General features: G+C 47.7%; 1 protein-coding gene across 4 annotated transcripts in view; it reads left to right on the forward strand.

The window, feature by feature from the left end:
• The window catches only part of SLC4A10 (solute carrier family 4 member 10), a 297,890-nt gene that overhangs the window by 225,028 nt on the left and 52,405 nt on the right, over positions 1 to 20,457 (forward strand). For all 4 annotated transcript variants that reach the window (XM_088474821.1, XM_088474819.1, XM_088474822.1 and 1 more), the window contains exons 9-10: positions 4,821 to 4,908; positions 19,785 to 19,931. In XM_088474821.1, coding sequence (XP_088330947.1) covers positions 4,821 to 4,908; positions 19,785 to 19,931 — 235 coding nt within the window. The remainder of the gene's footprint in view (positions 1 to 4,820; positions 4,909 to 19,784; positions 19,932 to 20,457) is intronic.

The following is a 20,457-nucleotide window of genomic DNA, read 5'->3' on the forward strand; positions in this document are numbered from 1 at the left end:
TCGCGAAAATGCTGGGGCAATGTTCTTGCTGTATGTATCTGCAAACTCTTTGGCTTAATGCAGATCCGTGTCACTTAAATTTAACATGAACTTAGGTTCCAGAACACTGAAGTTTGACACCTCCTTCATCATCTCCATCCACAGCAGCAGCAGCATCCTACTTGCCCGGGCTCATCTCCTCCTCACTCAGCCCAGCATGCAGTGGCTGGCCAATCACCTCTCTGTGCTCACTGCGAGTCCCTGTGTATACCCAGCGGCGGCGGCATGCACTGTTGCAATCAGCCAATTGCAGCAGCAGCAGGTGTGTCATGGGCATAGGGTGCGCGCTTCCAGGGGTGTATCTACCCATTGGCCAGGATGGCACTTGCCAGGGGCACTGGCTGAGGGAGGGGCGCCACCCATGGCCATGGGTAGAATCGCTTAAGTAGTTCAGAGTCTGAACTACTTTTCAGAACTCAGAAGTAGGTCCTCCTATTACCGTGCACAGGGGCACCATGGGAGCTGCAGTGCAGTCTGACGCGGCTAAGGTCGGTGCCGGAGGCCTTCAAACTACATTTCCCAGAGGCCTCTAGGTGGCACGGCTCGCTATTGTATGATCCTGATGCCGGGCTGGGTCGCAGGGGGCTGTCTGACCCTGATACCGGGTCAGCTCGCAGGGGGCTGTCTGAATGGGTCTCCACGGCTCTGGTCATCATATGGGTTTCGGGGGAGACTGGAGGCTGCAGGAGGAAGAGGGCACTCTGGGGCCGCTGAAACGGAAGGGAACAAAGCTTCCAGGTAATGATCCTGGGGCATGATATGAGGGATGATGGTGATTGATGGGATTTGGGGGTTAGTGTATGATGGGGGTTAATCTCATCGCTGGGCTGTATTCTCTGTGTATGTATTACACCTCCCCTCCTCACTGACTGCTGCTCCCTCCTGGGGAGCTTTATTCATTCCCATGTATGTACTATACTCCCTACCTCCTCACTGATTGCTACTCCTTCCTGGAGGGCTTTTTTCCTCCCCATTTAGGTACTATAACCCCTCTCCCTCTTCCCCTCCCATCCCCACTGACTGCTGTTTCCTCCTGGCAGCTTTATTCCTCCCCATCTATGTATTATACTCCTCCTCCTCACTGACTTCTGCTCCCTCCTTGGTGTTAGTGGGATGGGTAGGGTTAGGCACAGGGGCGTTTCTAGAGAGGAGGGTGCCCGTGTGCAGTCTCCGACACGGACCCCCTCCTCTCTGCCTGGCAGCCGGCAGCGCACTGAGCTGTGCGCGGCCAGCGCCGGAGTATAGACTCTGGGCACTAGAGTGTGCCCAGAGTCTATAGTGTATGCACAGGTCACCTGGAAAATGGCCGCGACCACCATTTTCCCTGTACTGCGCATGCGCAAACGACGGGAAAATGCCCGCCACGGCCATTTTCCAGTCATTTTACAGCGCCGGACCCACGCGCCGATGTGGGACTCCGGAGAGGTAAGTAATATTATGGGTGCAGGGTGTGCGGTGCGGGGCCCCCCTGCCCCAGGCACCCATGTTCCCGCACACCCTGCACCTATTATAGATACGCCCCTGGTTAGGCACTAGAGGGAGGGTGAGTGCTGGCATTCCTTACCCAACCCATGTGGGCCTTTATTCTTCTGTGGCATAATGTGCATAAGGGTTACTACTGTGTGGCTCTAATTACTCTAGCATGTGGTGTAACATGTATTAGGAGCAGTACTGTGTGGCGTTACGTGTATATGGGGTACTACTGTGGGGACTAATGTGAAGAAGGGATACTACTATGCAGTGTTATGTGAGTAAAGGGCAGTACTGTGTGGCTTAATTTGAATTGGGGGTATTAATTTGAGGCCACGTCCCTTCCCCATGAGACCATGCCCCTTTTTCAAAGCACTCTGACCCTAGTTACAATACGGGGGTTGGGCACCAGTCCCTTACTTTGCCTGGGGCGCTCGGATCGCTGGATACACACCTGCGCGCTTCTAGGTGAGTTTGGGGACTGCCGACTCCAGATCACAACTGCACTGCTCCAAGAGTCCTTAGGACGCTCAGAGCGACTGTACAGGTTCTACGGCAGTGTGCCCCCTTCACCTTGTGGGCCCCTGGACATTTGCCAGTCTAGCCACCCTGTAGTTATGCCACTGTATATCATATTTGCCTACCCTGCCGATTTGGTCAGGAGCCTCCCGAAAATCGGGTGCTGCTCCCGGCCTCCCAGGAAGGCAGGCAAGCCTCCCGCAAGCTGCCCCCCCCTGATTACATGACAATCCCCAGGAGCTGGGGGGCCTGTGACGCGATTCACGGGATTATCGGCATTGTGTAGCAGGGGTGGGGCCAAAATGATGTGTGGTCACGCCCCTGCTCCACCCACAACAGCCGTCCACGCCCCCCGATTTTGCCGATCTGGCTGCTCCCTTCCAGAAGGACAGCCAGTATGTCGGCATCTCTGCTGTATATTATAAATGCCAGCGTTAAAATCAAACTTACTTTTAATTTAAAATATATAGCTATGGGCCTGATTCAGACCCACTCGCGAGCGGCTGTCCGCTCGCAAGTGGGTCGATGGTCTGCACTGAGCATGCGCACGACGGAAGTAGCTCCGTCGTGCGCATGCGCCAGACACGACGAGCGAAGGACTTTCCTTCGCTCGTTGTGTCCGATCAAAGGGGGCGTGCTGTCAATGTTGATTGACAGGACGCCCCCTTTGGTGGGCATGCCGGGGGCGTGCCTCCCTGACGGGGGCGTTCCCACGGGAACGCCTCCCGTCAGAAGCCGGCCCACTGACATCACTAGTGATGTCAGTGGGAGTGATTTTGGCTCTGATAGAGCCAAAATCACTCCGGAGCTTGCGGTTGAAAACCTCAACCGCAGGCTCCGGCTCGCAATTTCGATGGTCACGACCATCGCGGCCATCAAAATGCACGCTCGTATAGCCTGTGGGTGGTGACCCACAGCTATACGAGCGTCCAGGAGGACGCTCCATGAAAATGGAGCCCGGCCCTCATGCAGAGCGTGCGCTCTGCTCAGAGCGTACGGCTCTGAATGAGGGCCAATGTCTTTAGTGGTCATTAAAAGGAATTTGATGTCTTTATGAGAATGAGTGTATGAATCTCCTATATTTCTTGTGGCAATTCCACACAAATGCAGCATTTTCAAGAAAATTGCAGTTGTAAATTAGGCAGAAAATGTAGCTGTATTTATAGAAGCACTACGCTTTTGCCTTGCAATTACATGCAATGCCATTCTGCCTATGTTTTTACATTTGCATTTCCTTCAATGAATAGAGCTGCGATGACCAAGATCAATTGATTTTGCTGTATGGTGTGGGTGGAGTAGAACTAGGAAGATTTAAAGCCAAATTCTCACTGCAAAACCAGCAAAATTTCATGGCCAAATGTGACAAGAGGTGCATATTGGTGCGGAAATGTTATTAAATAAAAAATTTGCTCATCTATTCATTCTTCTTCTGGGAGGTTAACTATTTTCTAATATAATTCTAGTACAGTTCCATTGTTTGCTTTCTCTTCTACAAAAACCTTTATCTACTTCTAAAGCTCTGTCAGTTTAAGAGGGAGATGTACTAAGCTCTGGAAAGTGATAAACCACCAGTCACTCAGCTCCTAACTGTCATCTTACAGGCTGTGTTTGAAAAATGACAGGAGCTGATTGCTTGGTTATTTATCAATTCCCAATGTATCACTTTCCAGAGCTTAGTACATCTGCCTCTGAGATAGAATAACTTGTCAGCATGGTCAAGAGATATATGTCAATTAATTCATAGCCATGTCACATTTCTAAGGATATATTTACACAGACAGGTAGCATAATAATATGTCTAAAATATATATTGCCCTGTTTTAGGTACAAAAAAATTTGTGGTTAGTGACCCTTTAATTTAAAAGAGAATGTGTGATGTTACTAGTGACGAACCAGGACTTGCTTTGGCAACTAGATTGAAAACAGCTATAATATTAACTGCAATGGTTTGTTATTCAATATTATTGCCAGACTGTATTGTCAGCTTTCAAAAACCCACTACGTAGAATATATAGCCATTGGTGTCCATCCCATGACTGAAATGTAATAATTAGTTGTTGACACACAAGCTTTCTGTGGATTAATGCTAGTAAAATACTGTGTTTAGGCATTTCTATTTAGTAAAGTGGAGTTCCCATGCTAACTTGTTACTTCCATTCTACAAGATGTTATCATTGATTGATACCTTCCTTATAAATTGGTCTTGAACAATAGAATGACAACTCCAAGGTCAAAATGAATGTGAATTGGTTATTATTGCGTTGATTACTCTAGAGTAGAGGTGGGCAATAAGCAGCCCGCCAGCTGTTGTAGAACTACACATCCCACCATGCCCTGCCACAGTTTTGCTATTTGACCATTCTAAAACTGTTGCAAGGCATGCTGGGATGTGTACTTCAACAGTTGGAGGGCCAGTTATTGCCACCCCTGCTCTAGAGCAATACAAATTGACTTCATCACTTTGAATTAAGTAATTCTGTTGGTTACCTATTTCATTATGAGTTGCATAGTGGTTCACATTGCTACTGTACCTCAAGGCACTGGAGGCATGGGTTTAACTCCAACCAGCCCAAAGTGTGAAGTTTGTATGTTCTCTCCACATTTGCATGGGTTTCCTCCCGCACAAGGGCATGTTAGTAAGGTAATTGAATGCTATGAAGATGAACCCATGTGTATGTACAAGTGCCCATGTGATAGGTAATGTACCGTAAATATTAAGATCCCTCTGGGACAAGGACTGCTGCCTATAGTTTGGTCATCCCATCTGATTACTTTTATATTACTACTTGCAGATTTCTATTCATACTTCTGGGACCACTTGGAAAAGGACAGCAGTATCATGAGATTGGACGATCCATTGCCACTTTAATGACAGATGAGGTAATAATTCTTCAGCCAGTATTATATTCATTGCATTTGTTTCATGGATGCATACATAGCTTCATAAAACCTCTACAATACTGCTGTCGTCATACTGTATACTACATGTCAGTGGTTTCCACCCAGTAATAGTTATAATAGATAATTGTGGCTAATAGAGTCTGTGATTGTGATTGTGGACATTAGGTGCACATGCCAGCAGTTGGACAGCCTTACCCTACAATATGGAGACATAATACAATGATTAATGTTGGTACATTCTTGGCTGTGCATTTAAGGGCTGACTCTGAGTTGAAGGCAGGTCTGAATGCTTCTAGCTAGTTACAGAAGATGCACATCTTTGCATATGTCCCAGTGACTCAAGTCAAAAGAATCTTGGACATTTCTCTCCATCCAATCAATGGGGATTGCTAGGTCTCACCTGGGCGGCAAACTTGTTGTATACACGGAAGAGAACCATCTTGCTTGAGTGTCATGGAAGTTGGAGTGCAGCCAGAGTTACGTCCTATTCTGATTCATGCATTTGCAAGAGGATGCCTATTTCAGATGGATCTCTTGCACCCAGCATGGGGTATGTGTAAGTGCCAGCACTAGTGATAATGGCTGCACTAGCTGAGAGATTATGGTAGGGCAGTGCAATGTGTTGACATACAAGTTGCACATAGTCCCATTAGCATTCAGGTAGTAATCCATCCATATTCCAAACCTACATGTGACTCAGAAGCAGTCCCTTAAAGCACTGGCAGGCCCGGCGATAGGGGGTGTACAAGTGGGAGATGTGGGGGGGAATGATACTGAAAGACACAGTGGGTATAAGGTTGAGTGTTACAGGGGGGGTGAAGCTGAGAGACACGGGGGAAGCTGAGAGACACAGGGGGAGGATGAGGCTGAGAAACACGGGGGTGTGGCTGAGAGAGACAGGGTGGGGGTGAGAATAAGGGACAAAGGGTGGGGAGGAGACTGATAGACAGCGTGGGGAATGAGGCTAAGAGACAAGGGGGCGGTGAGGCTGAGAGACACTTTGGAGATTAGGCTAGGAGACACAGGGGAGATGAGTGAATGGAGATGGAGTGCCACAGGGGGATGAGGCTTGAGACATAGGTGGGACGAGGCTGGAGACACAGGGTTGGTGCTGGAAGGACATGCCATTGATGGTGCTGGAGAGACGCAGCTGAGGATGAGGCTGTAGTTATACAGGTGAAGATGAGGCTGGAGAGACGGGGGTTGAGGCTGGAGCAACACAAGCGAGGTTGAGGCAGGAGAGATGGAGGGATGGGTCTGGAGAGACACAGGGAGGATGACTGACTGGACTGCTCCTACTGGGACAATGTAAAAATAGTCTAATGCAGGTGTCACAATAATCTCCTGCAAAATGCTAATTTGCTCTTAAGATCATAAGCCTCATAATAATTCCCAATGTGTATTGCAATCTGACCCTATGTACCAAGCTCCAAAAACCATAGCTTTTCTAGAGCTTGGCACGTAGGTTAATGCCATCTTCAGATGTTGTCCTTCTCACAGGTGATTCCTCTTCTGCAGCCTCCATTCTCCACTGCATTGTGTTAGAGGGTGTGGAGGAGTCTTTCATAAATGTAAAAGACTCTTCATTTGTGTAGTGATATACTTGGTACAGGCAGCATGTTATCGAAACCACTGCAAGATACATTGGTACATACGGGGGATGTATTAGTAAAAAATGCAAATATACTGTACAATACTATTATTATTACCCTGTATTTATATTGCACTACAAGGGTTCCGCAGCACCTAACAAAGTACCTACTGTAAATATATATTCAAAAACAAGAAAACAGTGACTTACAGAACAACACAATGCAGGACAAGTACACACTGCTTCATTAGCGGTCATAACACTCAAATAAGTAGTAGCAGAGCCATAGCTAGACATTTTGGTGCCCTGTGCGAGAAAGTTCATTGGTGCCGCCTCCCCCACTTCCTGTATGTATGTATTATATACTGTATATACATTTATTTATTTTATTAATATTTCAAGCAGCACAGGAGTTGTAATGGATGGGGTCTGGGGCAGGCTGCTGGGCTGGCCACTACTTTAATACTGCTAGTCAGACCTCACCTGGCACTGGTAGGGCCTTGGTCCTGTATCATCCAGTCCTGTGTGCTGCGTCCACCGCACCACTCCTTGCCCGCCAGCCCCCACCACACAGCAGCCAGCAGCTCCTCATTAACCTCTGGGTGCCTCGGGCGGGGAGACATCATGAGATCATCACGTCTCTGTCTCTCCTGCCCTAATAGATTACCGCCGGAGTCGGGACGTCAGAAGGAGGCGGGGAGGCTGCGTCTGTCTGTCCTGCCTCCTCTGTGCTGGGCGCCGCGGACACGCAGCACCGGCCGCCCGGCACTAGAATAAAGGAGTGAACAACAGCCCTCAGCAATGTTGCGCTCTGTGTGGAGGCACCGACTGCACCACCCTAGTTACGGCCCTGAGTAGCAGGGTTGCAGAAACCAAGGGTTAGGTGCTGTTGTAGGGATTATGTAGTAGATGATGGAAGAGGGCCCTGCTCATGAGAGCTTACATTCTAAAGGGGAGGGTTGGACAGACAGGGGTGACACAGTTGGGGTAGATATTGAGCATGGACTAATAATAATCGCGTCAGTGCCACAATTATTGCTACATAGATCCCTTGGTCTGGTGCAGGCTACCTGAGTTGTAGACATAATTTTTCCCATCATTATTTGTAGCACGGTGAAAAGGGATGCAGTCACCATGTCGACAATTATAATGTTGACACTGCAAAGTCGACTCGTGAAATGTTAGGGTTGGGGTTAGGCTGCAAGATCACAGTGTTAGAGTTAGGCTGAGGGAGGGGAGGATTAGGTTTAGGTACTGGGGTTGAGGATTTGGGTTACCTTGCGGGAGTGGAGGGTTGGGTATAGGGGTTAGGGTTATGATTAGGGTTATTGGAGCTGGAACAGATCCATCACAGCCAGAAGTCATCATCACGTCACTGCCAGACCCAGAAGACACGGCTTGAACCACTTGACCTACTGAACGAGGTAATTCACCACTAGACAACAAGGAATGTTTTGTTGACATTTTAACTGACATGTCATCACTGTCAACATGGCATCACTGACAACATGCCATCACTGACAACATGGCATCACTAACAACATGATGAATGTCGACATGGCATGCCCTTAAGATAATGGGAGAATAATTTCACAACATGTTATCCAGGCAAAGGGGATAACAGCTGTCATTCCAATGCCTTACAGTATTTACACATTAGATGCATCATATTTGCCGACTTTTAACTGCCCCCCTCCAGGAGAGTACCAGAGGGGGCTTTCATGTCTGATGTGCATGAGGAAAGGAGGGGGCATGACACTATGATTACATCATTGTGGCTCTACCCCCTACTATTCAAAGCCACAATTTGTGTCATTATACAGTGGGAGCAGGCACACAATGATGTGATTCAATGTGAATTGCATCATCCAACCCATGCGGGAGACTGGCCAACAGTGTTGGGAGTCCTGGAGCACCCCCAAAATGTTGCGCACTCCCACACATTCTGGGAGAGTTGGGCAGTATGACATGGATATATATATATTAGGGATGAGTGGGTTCGAATTTCTGAAATCCGAACCCCCCGAGCCCCCCCGATCCGAGTCGTATGCGAGTCAGGCTCGACTTTTCCCACCTGACTCGGATCTGAAATTGAGGCAAAACATCATCATCCTGCCTTCCGGATCTTGCGGCTTTTGGATTCTATAAATTGTCCCTGGTACGGCCCCATTTCTCACTCCGGCTATGGACAGTGAAGAGGGAGGGTGGGAGCTAGGGCTGGCTGGGCTCTGTTGTGCTGCTGTTGTCCATAGGAGCTGTGACCACTCAGTCCATAGGGGCTGACTGGGCTGTGTTGTATTGCTGTTGTCCATAGGGGCTGGCTGGGCTGTGTTGTACTGCTGTCATAGGGGCTGGCTGGGCTGTGTTGTGCAGTCAGTTGCAGTCATAGGGGCTGTGTCCACTCCAAAGTCTATAGGGGCTGGCTGGACTGTGTTGTGCAGTGTCCCATAAAGGCTGTAGTCCTAGAGGAGTGCTGTAGTGTTGTCCAGGGGGTGATCTGTGCATCAGGGGTGCTCCCCCAAAGTGCACTCCAAAAAAAAATAATATTTTTTTATCTGTGTTTGTGAATTGTGTGCGCAGTAGCCGCACGTACATCAACAAAGTAACACCAACCTTGCGCCTGTGTCATAAGTAAAAGACCGGCTGGCTTGACCATTAAAGGGTGCTGTGACCCCCAAAGTGCACTCCAAACAAAATAAAAAATTATTTTCTGTGTTTGTGAATTGTGTGCACTGTGGCTGCACGTGCATCAACAAAGGAGCAGCGCCAAGCGTGCGCCTGTGTCCCATAAGTCTGTTAAAGGGTAGTGTAGCCCCCAAAGTGCACTCCACAAAAAATAAACAATTCTTTTTTTTCTGTGTTTGTGTGCGAAATGTATGCGCAGTAGCCGCACGTGCATCAACACAGCAGCAGCGCCAAGCGTGCGCCTGTGTCATAAGTCAAGGGCCGGTTTGGACATCTGGTCTGGACTGAAGGATGTGCCAACAATGTCAATTTCTGACATGTCTACTGTCACTGCATATGATACTGTCACCACTGACAGAATGGTGGAGGAATTATTTTCTGTGTTTGTGAATTGTGTGCACTGTGGCTGCACGTGCATCAACAAAGGAGCAGTGCCAAGCGTGCGCCTGTGTCATAAGTCAAGGGCCGGATGACTTGTCCGTTAAAGGGTGCTGTAACCCCCAAAGTGCACTCTAAAAAAAATAAAAAATTCCTTTTTTTTCTGTCTTTGTGAATTGTGTGGGCTGTAGTCGTACCTGCATCCTCAAAGCAACAGCGACAAGCGTGCGTCTGTCTGTCAAAGGGTGGTGTAACCCCCACAGTGCGCTCCAACCAAAATAAAATAATCTTTTTTTCTGTGTTTGTGTGTGAAATGTATGTGCAGTAGCCGCACCTGCATCCTCAAACCAGCAGCGACAAGCGTGCGTCTGTCTGTTAAAGGGTGGTGTAACCCCCAAAGTGCTCTCCAACAAATAAAAAACACATTCTTCTGTGTTTGTGAATTGTGTGCACTGTACGTGCATCAACAAAGGAGCAGCGCCAAGCGTGCGCCTGTGTCTCATAAGTCTGTTAAAGGGTGGTGTAACCCCCAAAGTGCACTCCACAAAAAATAAACAATTATTTTTTTTCTGTGTTTGTGTGCGAAATGTATGCGCAGTAGCCGCATGTGCATCAACACAGCAGCAGCGCCAAGTCAAGGGCCGGTTTGGACATCTGGTCCGGACTGAAGGATGTGCCAACAATTTCTGACAAGTCTACTGTCACTGCATATGATACTGTCACCATTGACAGAATGGTGGAGGATTACATCGGTGACAGCATCCAAGTAGGCATGTCAGACAGTCCGTACATGTACTGGAAGGAAAAAGAGGTAATTTGGAGGTCCCTGTACAAACTGGCTCTATTTTACCTGAGTTGCCCCCCCTCCAGTGTGTACTCCGGAAGAGCGTTTAGTGCAGCCGGGAACCTTGTCAGCGAAAGGCGTAGGAGGTTGCTTCCACAAAATGTGGAGAAGATGATGTTCATAAAAATGAATTATCAACTCTTCCAGGGAGACGAGCCTCCAGAACGTACAGAGGGACCTGTGGTGGTGGATTCCAGCAGGGACGAATTAATACTCTGTTAGGATGAGGATGTACACAACACTGAAGAGGGTGAGGAATCAGTGGATGAGGACGACATCTTGCCTCCGTAGAGCCAGTTTGTGCAGGGACAGATTAATTGCCAGCTTGTTTTGTGGGGGCCCAAACGAACCAATCATTTCAGCCACAGTCATGTGGCAGACCCTGGCGCTGAAATGATTGGTTTGTTAAAGTGTGCATGTCCTGTTTATACAACATAAGGGTGGGTGGGAGGGCCCAAGGACAATTCCATCTTGCACCTCTTTTTTTCTTTGCATTATGTACTGTTTGGGGCCTTGTTTTTCAAACTACCATCCTGTCTGCCACTGCAGTGTCACTCCTAGATGGGCCACGTGTTTGTGCCACCCACTCGTGTCGCTTAGCATAGTCATCCAGCAATTCGGTGCAACCTTTTGGACATAAAAACACTATTGTGATGTGTGAGGTGTTCAGAATAGAGTGGAAATGAGTGGAAATGAAGGTTATTGAGGTTAACAATAGCATAGGAGCAGAAAACCCCATAATTCTGTGATTTTAGCTGTTTTTATGCTTTTTAAAAAAAGAAAATACAGATCCAAAACACAAAACCCAGAACCCAAAACACGGAAGGGTGGTTTTGGCAAAACCAATCCAGATCCAAAACACGAAGAAAGATCCAGATCCAAAACCAAAACACAAAACACGAAAAGTGGCCGGTGCACACCCCTAATATATATATATATATATATATATAATATATATATATATATATATATATATATATAAAATTCATATTGTGATGATGTGACATTTTAGAGTTGCACTATTAGCCTATTACCTAGTAAAAGGGTATGAGATAGTAGCATAGCCCCGTCCTCTAGCTTAATCCTGGGTGGTGGTTTTTGTGCAGTAGCTATTCAACAGAGTCCTCTGCTTGCACGTGTTAGTTGGAGGACCAATCACAAAATTACAATCAATAAGTTCCAGCTTATGATTGGTCCCCTGACTCATACACTCCCTCCACTTCCCTTTTACGTTGGTTTACAAAATGAAATAGACGCCCTTATGCTGCAGCTGCAGGATAAATGGCCCTGCACTTCTACAGAAACAGGAATGAAGCTGGAGTAACAGTATTGAAACTTTATGTATGTAATAGAAATCCACATCTGAAAGTAGGTCAGCCTCCATACGACGAACCCAATACATGTTTTACAGGGACACCACCCATCCTTTCATTTCCGCTAGTCAAAATATTTAAAATTAATAAACTATAAATATGTAATTGAATATGTGCATATGGACATATAACCTAACAAACGCTATACATATGGACATATAACCTAACACACGGTACACTAGGTTTTCTCAATTCCAGATAAAATGGAAATATACACAGTGGACTGTTTAAATATAAAATGCATCTTTTAACTAGGTTAGGAACAAGCCTTGTTAATAATGAATGAGAATGGCACTGAAGCTGAACCTGTTGGAGTATAATGCTCTAAATACCAGAAGCTAAAACACTATACTAACTTTAAACAATAAATCACAGCACTGAGTGGGTTACTAAAACAGAATTCAAACTTTCAGGCAGGGACGTGCAGTCAGGGGAGGCAGAGAGCGACCCTGTCATTAATGATTAAAATAATACAAAGAAGATACTTATGACACATATTCTGTATCTACTTGATATTATTCTAATAATTTTTACAGTGGAAGAGTCAGATTTGTTTGTGAGGCACCGAGAGCGGTGCCTCCCGCTGAGAATAGTAAAGGAGATTAAGTGGGGGCGGGGCCAAGTCACAGGCAGTAAAACATACTTACCAACTCTCCCTGATTGTCAGGGAGACTCCCTGAAATAGTAGCAATCTCCCTGACTCCCTGTAGAGTCTAGCAATCTCCCTGATTGCACCTTACCCCCATTATGAAGCTGTTATATATAATTGAAAAAAACAGATATTTACATTCAAATGGGATAATTAGTATCATTTCCCTGCATAAGTTATGATCCCTATGGCTACATGCATGTTCTGAAATTTATCAGTGTGTTTTCATCAACATGTAGATCTTACTAACTGCTTTGTGAAATTAAGTGATGATGAATAGGCCCCTAAGGGGCCTATTCATCATCACTTAATTTCTACAAAAGCAGGTGAAAATTAACATTTTCACCTGCAATTGTAGAAACTAACTTTTCGGGCCATTCATCAAGAAGGTAAAGCAGGAGCTATCACAGATATCTCCTGCTTACCTTCCTCGCGCAGAGTGGGCCGCTGTCCCCATGCACTAGTATGGGGACAGAATTCATCAAGCTCCGAATATACAATACATTCGCCAACTTCAGATGGTGAGCGCTCCCGTTCCAGGCTCACAACAGTCCCAGGTTGCGAAAAGGGATCCTTTGAGATCCCTCCGCCCTTGTCCAACTCCTTCCGCCGGACGTCGGGGCTCTTGTGCGCATGTGTGACCTGTAATTTAAGATTACGGCTGGTTGTCAAAGCATCATTCTCGCCATCTTTAGATGGTGAGAGTGATGTGGTCCCCATTGATGGCAATGGGACCCGGCGCTGCCCTTCCGGCTTCAGCAAAGCGTTCCAGGCACCGCCAGGTCCCCAGAAGGTGAACGTGTCATGCACATGCGCAGACATAATATCGCACATGCACATTGCACAGGAGCCCGTCGCTGGCAACGTTAGGCTGCCAACAGGTAAGCGGACGACCTCGCTAATGAGGAGAACGTCGCTGGACCTCGCCGGAAGGGTAAATATTGATAAATACCAGTGGCATTTTCATTTGTGATGTTTAGCTTCATTTATAAATGGGGCCCTAGTGTAGGAGATTTATCTCACTACAATCTCATTCCTAGCAACTATACAATATGAATGCTACTAGGTCTATAAATAACCGTACAAACCCAAAGGAATTGCACAAAGTGGGTTCTTCCTGAAATCAGCATTTTAACATTATCAATAGAGAAATGATGAATGTGGCATCCACTTTGGCAGGTGGGGATTCTGGGCCTAATTCAGACCCGGTCGCAAGCGCTGAGCACTCTCAACCAAGTCGATGGTGGCCCAGAGCTCATGCGCACGATGGAGCCGGCTCCATCGTGCGCATGTGCGAGACCTTGATAGCGACGGGCCTCGCAGCAAAGAGGGCGTGCTGTCGATGTTGAGTGACAGCACGCCCCCTTTGGTGGGCGGGCCGAGAGGGTGGTTGCCCAGACTGAGGCGTTCCCATGAGAACGCCTACCATTTGGGGGCGGCCCCACTGACATCACAAGTGATGTCAGTGGGAGAGCTTTCAGCTCTGTTTGAGCCGAAAGCTCTCTGGGGCTTGTGGCCACGAGACCCTACCACAAGGGTCTCGTCGCAAGCCCGATGGTCGCGATGGTCTTGACCATCATCATGGCCGCTCGCATTAGCTGTGGGTGGCAACCCAAAGCAATGCGAGCGGCCAGGAGGCCACGCCATAAAAGAAAAAAAAAAAGACGCCCTGATTCAGAGCAAGCGCTCTGTCAGAGCGTCCGGCTCTGAATCAGGGCCTCTGGGCCTGAATCAGAGCCGGATGCTCTGACCAGAGCGCTCGCTCTGAATCAGGGCCCTCCTACAAGAAAATGAAGCGGCCTTATGGACGCTCGCATAGCTGTGGGTTACCACCCACAGCTTATGCGAGCGTCCATGATGATGGTCGCGATGGTCAAGACCATCGCGACCATCGGGCTTGCGACAGAGACCCTGTGGTAGGGTCTCGCTGCGCTAGCCCTGGAGTGATTTTGGCTCTATCAGAGCCAAAATCACTTCCACTGACATCACTAGTGATGTCAGTGGAGCCGGCTTCAGACGGTAGGCGTTCCCATGGGAACGCCTCCGTCTGGGCAGCCACGCCCCCGGCACGCCCACCAAAGGGGGTGTGCAGTCAATCAACATCGACAGCACGCCCCCTTTGGTGCGAGACCCGGAGCGACCGAGAGCCCGTCGCTAGCCGGGTCTCGTGCATGCGCACGATGGAGCTCCCTCCATCGTGCACATGCGCAGTGGGGCAACATCGACCCGCTTGCGAGCGTCCTGCACTCGTGAACGGGTCTGAATGACCCCCTCTGTCTCCATATAACCTCTATCGAAACTAGAGATGAGCGGTTCGGATTCTGTGGAATCCGAACCGCTCCGAACATTGGGGATCCGAGTCCACCCGAACCCTGTTCGGGTGTTCACCGCCTGACTCGGATCCCCGTTCGGGGGCCGAACGGCGGCCGCCTGATGTCGGATTCTCACTAGAGAATCCGACATCAGGTCTCCTCGCGTGTAGGGCAGAGCGCAGTGATAGCGCTCTGCCCTACACAGACACAGACACACAGCCGCCAGCGGCAGCTGTGTGTTTGTTACAGCAGCCAATGAGAGTCACACAGACTCTCATTGGCTGCTGCACGGAGGGAGCCGGCTGGAGCTCACACATGAGCTCCGTCTTCCGGCTCCCTCCTCAGCGTGTGACAGAGCGGACGGCGCGGGAGCGGGGATACAGGTAAGTTTTATTTTTTTTATTTTTTTACTTGTCAAAGGTCCGGGGGCGCTACTGGGGGGGGGGGTCTGCACTACTGGGGGGGGGGCTATACTACTGGGGGGGCCATACTACAGAGGGGCCTGCTACTGGGGGGGCTATACTACTGGGGGGGGGTCTGCACTACTGGGGGGGGGGTCTGCTACTGGGGGAGGCAATACTACTGGGGGGGCCATACTACAGAGGGGCCTGCTACTGGGGGGGCTATACTACTGGGGGGGGGTCTGCTACTGGGGGGGCCATACTACTGGGGGGGATCTGCACTATTGGGGGGCCATACTACAGAGGGGCCTGCTACTGGGGGGGGCTATACTACTGGGGGGGTCTGCACTACTGGGGGGGGTCTGCTACTGGGCAGGGCTATACTACTGGGGGGGCCATACTACAGAGGGGCCTGCTACTGGGGGGGGCTATACTACTGGGGGGGTCTGCTACTGGGGGGGCCATACTACTGAGGGGCCTGCTACTGGGGGGGCCATACTACTGGGGGGGCCTACTACAGGGGGGGCCATACTACAGGGGGGCCCATACTACAGGGGGGGCTACTACTGGAGCAGCCTACTACTGGGGGGGCCTGCTACTGGGGCAGCCTACTACTGGGGGAGCCATACTACTGGGGGGGCATACTACTGGGTGGCATGCTAATGGGGGGCATACTACTGGGGGGGCCTGCTAATGGGGGACATACTACTGGGGGGGCCTGCTAATGGGGGGCATACTACTGGGGAGCATTCAACTGGGGGCACTGCATAGTGGACCGTACTACTAAGGGGACTGCATAGGGGGCACCACTGCTGGGGGACATTGTGTAAGGGACACCGCTACTGTGGGCATTGTGTAAAAGGGTCACTACTGTGGGCATTGTGTAAAAGGGGCACTACTGTGTGTCGTAACATAAATAAGAGACACTACTTTATGGTGTAATGTGAATCAGGCCCTATGTGCGGTGTAATGCTAATAAGATTGTGCACTGTGACTCCTAGGGCCGTAGCCCACTTTGTAAACAAGTACTGTGACTCTGCTGGCCGTACCCCACTGGGTGGGTGCACTACTTTTCATTTCTGCCACTGCTGTGTGGCAATGTGTCATAGATGTGCTTTATACTGTGGTGTCTGTGTCGTTGTGCCGCTGCTTTGTCGCTTAGTAACCAGTCAGCTCACTGCAACCTTTGGCCAATAATGTTGAAAACAATATTATAAGCTGTGATATGGTCTAAATTGACTGGAAATTAATGTTATTGAGGTTAATAATACTCTAGGAAGAAAAAAAAGACCAATTTATGTGATTTTAGCTTTTTTTGTCAATTTTTGTAAAAAAATCCAAATCCAAATCCAAATCCAAAGCCAGTCACCGCAGATTGGCAAATCCAAATCCAAATCCAAAGCCGGACGACGAATTAGAACCAAATCCAAATCCGGCAAAAATGGTCCGGCGCACATCCCTAATCGAAACCTTCTTTCAAATATTTCAGTTTCAGGACTCAATGGAAAGCAGAACTGGACGTAATTTATATGAAAGGCTCTGCATAAATACAGAGCCTGATTCAGAGTTTGCACAGTTGAGCGATTATTTGCTACTGCGCATGCACAAAATATTCTGGAAAACCCTATGACGCATGCGTTACCCTGGTTGTACATACACAAATGCGCTTTCGTGTACGACACTGCTGAAATGAAACGGTAAGACAAAACCATGGGCGTCCTTTGGTAGTGACTGGGAGGTAGCCTGAAGTGAACTCGAAAAAATCTGTTGCGTGGACGCAGGGGCAGTTTAAGAGTGGAGGGGGCCGATGTGCAGCCTCCATGCGGGCCCCCTCCTCATTGGCAGTGCAGTAGATTCTGGTTTTGTGCCAGAGTCTATTGTGCAGTAACAGGTCTCTGGGAACATGGTGTCCGCACTATGGGCCTGATTCAGACCCGGACGGTATCTGCAGTGCATTTGCAATTGCCGATGGTTGCTAATCTGCGCATGCGCGAACTACACTGTGCGATCTCAGATCCCTCGCTCGCCCAGCAAAGCCAGCCCAGCAGAGTGAGTGACAGGAGAGGCCGTTTGTGGGTGGTGACAGGGGCAGTCCAGTAAAGAACGGGGGGTTGGAGATGCGAAAGCAGGTGAGCCCGAGTGTTTCAACCCCATTTTAGAGGCGTGCATAATTAACAGGCAGCGTCATAGTACACGTCACCAGCCATTTTCCTCTGTTTTCCTCGCAATGCTTGCGGTAAAAAAAAAGCTACCACAAGCACTGCGTTCACATCCGATAGTGGTCGATGTACTAATGTTTTCACAAACTTCCAGGAGATGATGTGGGCCAGTGGGCATCTCTGCATACACTAAGGGGAGTCTGCATATACAAAGTGAACGCTCGTACAGGTACGATGGGCGTGCTTATGCCTTGGCAAGCGATCGCTCCCCGCCGCGTCACTTTCAAATATTTGCATATGCATCATGCAAGTGTACGCTTATAACGACCGGGTCTGAATCAGGCCTTATGTTCCCGGAAACATCTCTAGTGTGCATGCACAAGTCAACAGGAAAATAGTCGCTGCACCATTTTCCCAGTGATTTCAGGGCCTGATTCAGAGCCAGACGCTATTTGCGCTCGCTCGTTCAGAAAAAGGGGCCGGCTATTTAAATTGAGTGCTCGCTCTTTGCGGTCTGTTGACGCCTCTATGTGTGAGCGAGCGAGCGAACGAAACATGCGCTCGCTATTTTGTAAAGACGCCCCCTGGCCGCTCGCATCCTACGTCATCTCCGCTATTTATTAGATTAATCAAGTACATCGAAAGGCGTCTGAACTGCTCGCAGTGCCTGTGGTTGGTTTTCCTACCGCAATCATGCGAACAGTTCAGGCTAGGAGACAACCAAGTGACGTGGACGATGACGCTGCTTTGTTAATTATGCACACCTTTAAAACGCCCGTTTCAGCCGTTTGGCACGCCTGGCACGCCTTTTGTATAGCCAGAGTTGGATGCATTAACCTGGTTGGAGGAGATAGTGAATTCCGGATTTCACTATCACAACATATCAGGTCGTGATCCTTCATATTTTTTTATATTTATGTTTTGTCTCTTGTAATAAAACCGCTGTTCATATATCATCCCCTTTCTTTACATGATGAGGATGTATGGCTGAATGATGGAATACCGAAGGGTTAATGAATGACACCTAAAAAGAGACCATTACAGGCACTGCTAGCATACACTGAATGTGAGTAAGGTACGCAGTACCGTCTCTGCGCTGGGCTGATCACTTATTTTGATTAAACGCACGGTTATTACATAAAGTGGGAAGATAAAGACACCCAGATATATACAGATTCACACTTTGTTATGTGAGTCTGGTACGCAAAAAATACTTATGATCTCCTGATCTAAAATATAGACGAAGTTGATATATATATTTATTTCCATATTGTTAAGAATCGTTTTTTATATGTTTTTTTTACATATGCATCATGTGGAGCCCTCTGTGATTATTTGAAACTACACAAAAAGGATTGTGGGCGATTAAGACAATTAAGACATCTTTCAAAAAGATTAAGTATTGTCTCAATATTTTATACTGTTTTTCACTTTATATCCAGCGCCATCTAAGGGCACAATAATATATGAGGCGAATGGGTAGAGGCACATATGAGAAGGATGGGCACAGGCACACATGAGGAAGATGGGCAGAGGCACACATGTGGAAGATGGGCAGAGGCACATATGGGCATGTGAGGAGGTGGTGCAGAGGCACGTATGTGGAGGATTGGCGGATGGACACATGGGAAGAATGGGTAGAGCCACATATGGGCATTTGAGGAGGTGGGGATGAGGCACACATGGGGAGGATGGGCAGAGGCTTGTGTGGGGGAATCACACACAAAAGCGAATGCAGCAGCATCTATTAGTGGTCGTCTGTCTGTGAGTGTATGCAAATTGTCTATAAACTCCTTTTCTTGTGTACATCCATGTTGCCTAATGTGCAAGGATTGGGACGCCCACTTTTAGCGCCCGTGTACACTGTAATGCTGATTGGTGCGTTGCAACATCACCTTTGTGCGTACACTCTGTGTAACGCATGTGTTGTATGGGGTTTTCAGAAATGTTCGTGCATGCACAGTTGCAAATAGTCACTCAACTACGAGAACATAGGGCCTGATTCAGATTTGAGAATAGAGTAAGATAGAGGCAGTAACTGTGCACCTGGACAAACCATGTATAAATGCAAGGGATGCAAAATACTTTTTTTGGATGTGGGGTAAATACTGGCTGCTTTTACATGTATCCCACAAATGCTGGACAGCTTGATTTTTACACTGCAATTTGTACTTATGTAACTTGTGCACTGTAATTATGGGGGTGCACTGCTGAATCAGACTCTATGTACACTTGTACATTTGTAAATATGTCTGTAACTGTCTAATTAACGTTTGTAGTCTATTCTATCCTTGAAGTACTGCTCTATGGATCCCTGGTAACACCATATAAATAAAAGATAATAATAATAATGTTTTCTTTGAAGCTTTGCTGATAATTTGTATCCTCCCATTTGTAGAATTGTTACATACAAGTTTTATTTTCTTTAAATATAATTTCAGACAGATTTCTATATAATAACAGGTATTTCATGATGTGGCGTACAAAGCTAAGGATCGTAACGACTTGGTCTCTGGGATAGATGAATTTCTTGACCAAGTTACAGTGCTACCACCAGGAGAGTGGGACCCATCAATACGCATTGAACCACCAAAGAATGTCCCATCACAGGTAATATTGGCAAAGCTGAACTAGAACTGAAAATGCTTACGCCAAACTATTCATTCAGTAGCCCCCTGTTTAGATCGAATGTGATACAAAAGGTAGACAATAAAAAGGTCGATACTAATTTGGTCGACATGGAAGATGGCCGACATGACAAAAGGTCGACAGGACAGAAGATCAACAGGTACAAAAGGTTGACATGTTCAAAAGGTCAATATGGAAATGGTCCACACAGAAATGGATGACATGTTTTTTTTCTAACCCTAATCTTCACCCTAACCCCAACCATAACCCTCCCCTTGGTGTTTAACCCTAATTGTCCCTCCTGGTGCCTAACCCTTACCCTCTGGTAAATGCATAACCAGAATCTTAAACCTAACCCTAAAAATAATAAAAAAAAACATTTTGACCATTTCTGTTGACCAGTTCCATGTTGACCTTTAGTACCTATCAACCTTCTATACTGTTGACCTATTGTCATGTCGACCTTTTGGTGTTTGACCAAATAATTTTCGACCTTTTTATTGTCATT

This window comes from Taudactylus pleione, unplaced genomic scaffold (assembly GCF_031769625.1).
Source record: "Taudactylus pleione unplaced genomic scaffold, aTauple2 ptg000156l, whole genome shotgun sequence".
NCBI lineage: Eukaryota > Metazoa > Chordata > Amphibia > Anura > Myobatrachidae > Taudactylus > Taudactylus pleione.